At 37.7% G+C, this 8,716-nt stretch overlaps 1 protein-coding gene across 2 annotated transcripts; it reads left to right on the top strand.

Moving 5' to 3' along the window:
• Positions 1-764: 764 nt before the first annotated feature.
• On the top strand, positions 765-4,944 carry LOC121762537. 2 transcript variants are annotated; one of them, XM_042158444.1, is made up of 6 exons: positions 765-1,333; positions 2,722-2,880; positions 3,868-3,924; positions 4,051-4,250; positions 4,420-4,483; positions 4,616-4,944. In XM_042158444.1, the coding sequence occupies exons 2-6, from the start codon at positions 2,776-2,778 to the stop codon at positions 4,673-4,675; spliced, it is 486 nt and encodes a 161-aa protein (XP_042014378.1). In that variant the 5' UTR covers positions 765-1,333; positions 2,722-2,775; the 3' UTR covers positions 4,676-4,944. The 2 variants fall into 2 exon arrangements, with proteins under 2 accessions (XP_042014378.1, XP_042014379.1); XM_042158445.1 differs by having other exon boundaries at positions 3,868-3,906.
• Positions 4,945-8,716: the final 3,772 nt, after the last annotated feature.

Below are 8,716 nucleotides of genomic sequence, written 5' to 3' on the forward strand. Positions count from 1 at the left end.
ATGCATGCATGTTAATTTTATTTCCTGCCTTTACAACATTATTTTGCATGAACTTAAACTAGCAATTCCTGCCTTTAACTTGAATATGTTGAAGAATTAAATAAATCTGGATATTAATTCGTGTCGAAGTTACTAAAATAATCCAACATATTAGCCACCATTAACTAAATCAATTTAGACCAAAGAATTAATTAATCAGCCAATTTAAAGAATTATTTAAATATAGCCCACTTAAAGTCAGCCCTAATTTATTCAATTCATTGGCCCATCATGGAATTACTCACGGTCCCAAAGAATTATCCTTAATAGTTAAAATTTTTGTTGATTAAAGCTATATTTTGAATTCCTCTCAAATTTCAGTTGCCATTATATCTGGTCATTTTTATTTTATCAATCAATTTACTTGTATGATATAATGTGTGCTCGGGGGCCTCCTTCCACCCTTATCTCTACAAACAAGTTGGAAGTCAGAGCCATTTTAATAGACCAATATTTTGGCCATTCAAATGCATTTACCCTACAATATAACAATGATATAAAGTGTTAAGTATGCTCATTAATTTTAGGGATAAAAGTGTTAAATAGCATTTAATACAATATCAATAAAATACGTGTCAAGCATTGGAAGTTTTTCATCCAACAATTCTTGGGTGTATCAAACTCAAATATATGAATTCATTCTTTGTTTTCTTGGTCAAATTCTTATTTTGCTTCCTCACGACAGTATCAAACACGTCTATATATTGAATTCCTCAAAAATTTCAATTGCCGTTATTCAATTTGAATTTACTTTCCCCAAATCATAGATCCCCAAATGAAGGAACCAATTCCCGTCGGCACCCTTCCGCCTTTCTCACGCCGGTGACTACACTCCATCACCGGTCCGATTTCTCCCCAAACAATTCGACGCAGCCTCTGTTCGGTCGATTAAAGCTATTTTGAATTCCTCCCAAATTTCAATTCCGCCTGACCATGACCGCCCACCGCTACTGCCGTCGGTCAATAGCAGCCGGCACCGACTCTCCTTTGCGCATACACTCGCTGGACTCGCTTGCAGACAGCGGCCTCCGTCGCTCCGGAGCCGCTCCCTCCGTTCCAGTTGCACTCTCCTCGGTCTGGAATTGCTGACGTCGCGCACACCAGCCGCCGCGTCGCAAGGCTGTCATGCCATCAGTCCATCCGTCGGATATCAGGTGCCGCCGAGCGGTGAGAGGCACTCGAGAATCCACCGAGCAGTCGCTGCCGTCGGGGTCTCACTTCGGTCGGTGTCATTCTCCAGCCATATCGGCTGCACTGTCAATTTCGTTGGACTGCCGTGGACTTCTCGGCTTAGGTAAGTTTCCATTAATTTTTCAGTTTACAAATTTTATCTTCTTGTTTGGCTAGATATGTTAGGGAGTTAGATTTGGGTTCATGATATTGGGTTTTCTTCTTGATTTGTGAAGCTAATAAACTTGTTGTGATGTCCAAACATTCTTGGGTTGATATCGCTTGCTTATTTGTAGATTGGTGTTATCCCTTTGAGCATTTATCTTAAAATTTGGGCTCAGCCATTGTGAAAGCTAGACCCACTGACTCTCTATTTCTCTCTCGGTTTTGGTGGTGAAACAATTGTGTGATAGTGAAACTGATTGGGAATAGGTGCATATGTATCTATCTCAATGTTTTTAAGTCGGTGAATCGAACCGCGTCGCCATAGGACCGATATATCGACTCAGTCGATATATCGGTCGACTTAGTCGATATATCGATAGTAAGTCGGGCGACTCACCAGACAAGTCGTCCAGGTCCCTCAAGACCGATATATATCGATATATCGGGCGACTTGCCCTTTTACACATGTAAAATATGCAATATATACTTCAAATTACAACAGGAAAAAACACAGCATCATATTGTTCAATGATTTAGTCATGTTCAACGATTTGCATGATAACAACTAACAAGCAATTAAGCAAACTCAAAGCACAACATCATCCACTTGGAAAGCCCCTGCAGCTGAACCTCCACCACCCTCTTCATCATCTTCGTAATCAGATGCAGCGCTTGAGGAACTCAAATAATAGACGAGAGAGGAGCGACATAAGAGAGGAAGAGGAACTGGAGCATTACCGGAACTAGAGTTCATCCTGAATGAGGAGAGGCGGCGGATGAGGCAGGCCGGAGGCGTGTCCAGGAGAGGCGGCGGCGTTCTTCAGTTTCTGGAGGTGGAGGGAGCGTCGGCGGCGGCTGCAGTTCTGGAGGAGGAGGACGTGGGGAGGGGGTGTGGGGGATGTATAAAGAAACCCTAATGGGCTGAATAGACACCTACCTGTCCGCCTGGCCCAATCTGGAGTGAAGCCCATTAAGTCGTCCTCGACTCGATCAGGCGACTAATCGGTCGAGTCGCGCGATATATCGGACGACTCGAATGTTAGTCGCCTAAGTCGCATCTGGGTGTGTATCGACCCTTGGCCTACCGATACAGGCGATATATCGCGATATATCGCGATATATCGGACGACTTACAAACATTGATCTATCTATCTATATATATACTAGAACTGTAGTTTGTTGGGATTTTCGGTAGAGGTTAAATCTGCAATTTCTTGGCTTGTTGTATCTGGGATGTACTCATAGAAACTAATAGGGTTGTTGCAAAAGTTGTTATTTATGTTATAGATATTGTTATTGCTATTTACACGTCAGAATGCACATGTTGGAATCACATGATTATTGCAGGTTGACTTGGAAAAATTTGCAAGGAATCTTCCTCTTCACCTTATCGCAGCGATTATGGTTTGGGAAAAGGAAAAATCCACGTTCAAGTATTTGCTATGTGGAATTCTTCGGTTGCATTCCATGTGTGATCTTGCCTCCCGGGTGCCCAAAATTGAACAGGTTATCGGAAGTGATACTGAGCTATCTATCATCATATCAAGCAGATGGCAATGCTCTATTTTTTTGTTGATTTTCAAAAGACCTATATTACACTTATAATTGGATTTGTGTGCTGATTGACGCAAGACAACAAACATAAACGGATGGATAGAAAATCTTTATTTTGACTTGGTTGCTTTACTAGCGACCTGTATTCCTTCACTGGTTTTTTTTCCACTACATCATGTAACAGTCTGCTTGTTTTCGCTTTCCTTTTTTTGCTTTAGGTTGCTTCTCATTTTTCATTCTCAATATTATGAGATTTGCAGTCAAGAAACTATTGTAATACATGGAGGTTTAAAAGTATTTTAACATGTTTTTTTCTAGTTATCCTGACAACCTTTCTGCTTAATTTCCTCTAGTCTTCTTTAACTGCAGTTGCTAATGTTTTTGCATAAACCACAACTTCCTAAGATCATAAACTCACCCATCATTTGTATGATATGAGGTACTTAATGCTTTATAGGTTTTTTAGTTCCACCTCTCCTGAGCCCTTTTAGCCTTTAACTTTAATAACTTTGATTCACAGCTCCTTATCTTCACATTGATCCTAGCTCTTTCTTAATTTATCTTCCCTGTTTATGTACTTGAAAATATAGTCATTCTCAACTTCTGGCAACATATTTGTTACGTGTGTTATGATGTGGTTATATGTGTATACATCATCAGTATGTCCCTTAATTCATATATCATCATATGTTTTCTTCTGATATTGCTTGATGATGTGAAGATATCGGAAGAACAACTGATTGACCTGGTCTTTTATCTGCTAGTTCTACTTGGAGCATACATACAAGTCAATATTCATTTCCTTATCCGTTGTTTGTAGATATGTACTTACTACTTCGTATCTAGGAATATCACACCATTCCCAATGACATGATTCTTTTTCATGCGTCTCTCATAGATTGCAGTCTACAATTGTTGACGGTCATTGTTTCTTCACAGTACCAAGAGGTTGCTCTAGCATTGACTGCATATTACAAGGTAGCAATCCAGGATTTGGTGAGAACTGAGAACATTAAATTACTAGTTTAATGTTATAAATCTTCCCACTTCATCTTCTTGATTGTTGTTATTTCAAAGTGTTATCAAATTATGTTGTGGCTGAGTAAGTGGAGTTGGTGGCAGGTGTACATATGCAAAGAGGCAGCATTTGCTGCGGTTTGTGTAGATGTCAAGTATCTGCGGACCAACGATTCATCTAGAAGTGTATCCCCTACTACTGAAGAGACCTTGAATCACCTCGGCTGCAGTGTGATTCTTCTCTTCAATTTCTACAGTCTCTGTGTCAGCAAAAGTTATTTCGGGAATGCATTGTTAACAAACAGGTTTTTCTAGATTTTACCTAGTCATCTGATTAGAGATTTTACTGCCTGAAAGCATTGACATTTCTTTAATAAACCTGCTTCACTCACCACATTTATCATTATGTGCATGCGTGCATTCTGTACTTAATGTATTTTTAAGGCTATCTAAGATTGACAATCTTCTTTGTAGGTTATTTATAAGTCAATTTGAGTCCCGAATCGTTCGTGCTGCATCAGAAGATAATTTATTCCATGTAAAACCTCTCTTGCTTAGCCTGTGGATATCATTCATCCTTTTCCATAAAATGTTAAGTGCATCTGTTTTTATCATAATATATCTGTTGTGTTCTTGATAAGATTTTAATGAAGTTTGTTTCTTCTTGCAGGAGCTTGGGAAGCGGTGGATTGCAGGAGCAACTAGCTTCCTGTGTTGGACTCGGCCCTGATGAAAAAAGGAGTAGCTCTACTTCTCATCTTTGTAGTCGTCAAAATCATGGTCTTTGAGGATTCTGGTAACTCTACTTCTAATCTTTTTCAGGTGTTGTTCGAGCCCGTATATACTCAACTTGGGATGCTTCCTACTTATACATGAGTGCCTAGCTGCTATTTATTTTCATTCATGCCTGATATGTTGATTTTTATAGAGAATTTAAATGTTAATTGACATGTTATGATTAAGAGTAAATTTCCGAGAGGTTGTCTCACAACTCTCTAATCTGTGCATCTCCCTAGTTTTTAATGATTTCATACACATCACCAGTCGATAAACAAAGGATATTAGCTTCATAAATATCCAAAAATTGCCCTAGTACTATTCTACTTTGTAGTGAGGACGAAAAGCTTCCACGAACAGTGTTTCACCACTTGTTATTTGTGTGTGCATGCTAGATTTTCTCTCTATTGATTGTCACTACTTTCACCACTTTTTTATGGGTTATTAGTGTAGACTTCGTTTCTCTCGAGGGTTGGTCTATAAACTTCTTGTTGCTTACTAACTTCTGGAGAACTAGGTTTCCCGTGCTTCAGATACAGTGACAATAATGTTCTTTGGTGCCAGATTTCTTGAGCTAAGGAGAGAGAACTATTCCGGTTTTGAAAAATTAATTCAAAAAGCCATAGGGCCGATCAACTGAATGAGAGCTTTATGAGTTGCAATCTTGTTGATATTGGTGCATAAAAATGATTTAGGCAATAGGACTAAAAGCCTCATATCCAAATTATCACATGCCTAACCCTACATAAACCACTAGTGAGCCGGTTTGAGCCCCAAAAGCCTATTTTCTTTGTTGAAAATTTTGAAGTCACTATATTAGCCTACTTATTATATCCGTTTGTTGGCCTATATTTTCTACCCTAGTCACTAAAATTAAAGTGCTAGCACATTATTGGGAGGGTATTTATGGTGGCAAGGAAAAGATGGAAGTCATGGAACATTCATTAGGTGGTATTCATTTATATTGAGATACAAATGAAAAAACTCTCTCTTCAAACAAAAGTAAAATAAAAAGGCAGCCTTTAATGTGTAAAAAAAAGCCAAGGCTTGAAAAAATAAAAAATAAAAAGGCAGCCTTTTTACGTGTAAAAAAAGCCAGGGCTAGAAAAAAATAAAATAAAAAGGCAGCCTTTCATGTGTAAAATAAAAAGCCAAGGCAAGTAAAAAAATAAAATAAAATGGCAGCCTTTCATGAGTTAAAAAAAGCCAAGGCCAGAAAAAAGAATATCGAGCGGAAAAAAACAGAAATATGCTCAAAAGAATAAGATCACTGGTTTAGAAGGTAGAAAAATCTCCAGTTTGGGGTGTTGAGCTGTCAGAATTTTGTATTTTAGTGAGATGGGAAGGATGTTGTGAGGGATGTGCTAGTATTTTAAGAATGGTGATAAGCTACTTATCCAAATATGATCACACCTTTACCAAAAGCCCCGTTACATCCAAATGAAAAGACCTTTTGATTTAGGCATCATATTGACTGTGAGCGATGAATTTTGCTTGATTTTTGGGAGAAAGATCTTATGTGCTTAAAATAAAGAATAGCTGGAAGAACTTCTCTTTATGAATTAGCGACGATGGTTTGAGACTCCCAAGACATAAATCGAACTAACATTGAAGCATTGGATGCCTAGCTCTTAGGGAATAGTTCGTGTACAATTCATGTTCTAAAAGTTTTTACTCGCGAGGTGAATTCGGGCTCAACCTAATTTCTCTAAATGATTCGTGTGTGATTTGACGTGACTTGAAGTAGAGGATATCTAATTTCTTGTGAATGTGCTTATTTATCTAACTTGCTTGAGGGCGAGCAAGACTTATGTTTGGGAAGTATTGATGTGTGTGGGTAATTGTTTGGGAAGTATTTGATGTGTGGGTAATTGTTTAACTTGTTATTACATAATGGATGGAAATGGCGGGCAGTGTACTACTGCTCCGGTTCAATTTTGACCACCTCACTATTTATTCCAGCGAGGTTGAAGGGTATAAAGTTGCAACCAATATTTGCTTCAATATTCAAACATTTATTTACTTTAGTTCGATATTTAGTGTGTCATTTCATACTAAAGCCATCAATGAAAAACTACTGCCAAATCTTTATGATGCTCTACACTTGTTGGTACCTGATAAAATTGGGGTTGGACTTGCTTTGTCTAATTCTGAAGAACACAATATCACCACGATACCAGGATGTGTGGTTAGTTATTCTCTTCTTTGTACATACATTTAGACATAATTTTTTGTTTGTTGTAGGAAGTGGAATACATACAACAGTTTATTATTTTTATCTCCTTGGAATTCTTCAACTGTTGCACTAAACCTTAACCCTTTTCTTGGCTGTATTTAGGAAAGACTTTCTGTTTGAGTCAGATTGCAGAGCTGCTGTGTACCAATCCTGTTGCGTTTTGAGGCTACTGAGATAATTCAGCATATTCTTGTGCTACTCTTAGTCGATTTGAAGGCCTCTCGTTCTTGCAAATGTTATCTCTCGTGGAACTAAAGTGTTTTCCGTGATAGTTCCTACTGCATAAATAGACTAGAAAGTACTTAGTCGATCCGAAGGTCGAGGGTGGTAGGGGGCGACTGAGTTCTTAACTTAAAAGATGAGGGGGGAAAGGGTGGAAAACTGAAGGGGTGGAAAACTGAAGGCACAAGTCTATTTATTGATTTTTGAGCTTGCTTTGTGATCTTTTGTTTCTTGGTTGTTGCGCCTATATTTTTCCTACTTATTTAATTCATTCTTTGCTGCATTTTGCCGTTTATAATTGATCTGTTACACATATTATATTTTTGTTTGTTATAATTGATCTGTTACATACATTTTATTTTTGTTTGTTATACTGTGGCCTGACTTTTTCTACTTTTTCTAATCCACTTTTTGCTACCTTGCACCATAATTAATTAATACATACATAGCATCCTATTTTTCTTTGTCTCATATGCCCTGTACAAATATGTGCTATAAAAGTGTTTCTTTGATATGTAAACCCCATTGATTGTCCAATCTTGGATTCTTAATATATATGTAAATGTTTTTATAGCCTCTTTCCTAGTTACTTACTACACACATTTTCCTTTAACTTTGGCATTCGGTTTGCTGTAATTGCATCTAAAAAAGAAACCGTGGGCCATGGAAGCTGGTTGGGCACTCAATTAGTGTCAAGTAAAGATACTTTCTATGAGGTTAGTGTTGCCACTACTGTAGCAGAGTGACTGGACCTTTCTCATGATTTTAATATTTTTTGCAATGCAGGAATGGAAACTGCAGCTTGTTGCCACTATTGTGTACAATACATGGAATCTAGACTACTTCGATTTCTGTATATTTGGTCAAGTTCCTCAACAATTTAATTTAACTTAACATCTCTTATATGCCAGTTCAGTAGTTTGTACATAGTCTACTGTGTTTGAGTTTGTTTTCTTTACCTGTCCGTTTGATGATTCTGATTGATACAACAAATTTTGGTTTACTGAGTGAACATAAGAACAGATTAATTAGTGTTGTAATATACTATTCAACTTAACTATGAATTGTAATGTACCCCGTTCTAAATTTTCAGCTTGCCTGTAATGTTTATCCTTTGTGAATGTTTCTGCTTCAGGAATCAGTCAATAAGCGTCAACTTGTGACTCACCATATGATGTGTATTGCTCTACGAGCTGCTTTAGATGCTTTAGGGAAGCTTGCAAATTCAAGTGTTTGTTCCTTCCTAGGTTATTGGTTAATGTTATTATTGTGAATTTCAGTCTAACCTTGGAATTTATGACATTCCAATGTTTTCCTTCGGGAGAAAGGCATTAGAGCAGTTTCTGGACCATCTCATTCAGTATCACTGCTCTTTTTTGACCACCTCACTATTTATTTCCAGCGGAGTTGAAGGTGTATAAAGCTGCAACCAATACTTGCTTCAATATTCAACATTTATTTGTTAAACCTAACTTTAGTTCGATATTAAGTGTGTCATTTCATACTAAAGCCATCAATGAAGAACTTCTGCATAAT

Source organism: Salvia splendens, chromosome 13 (genome assembly GCF_004379255.2).
Source record: "Salvia splendens isolate huo1 chromosome 13, SspV2, whole genome shotgun sequence".
In the NCBI taxonomy this organism is placed as follows: domain Eukaryota; kingdom Viridiplantae; phylum Streptophyta; class Magnoliopsida; order Lamiales; family Lamiaceae; genus Salvia; species Salvia splendens.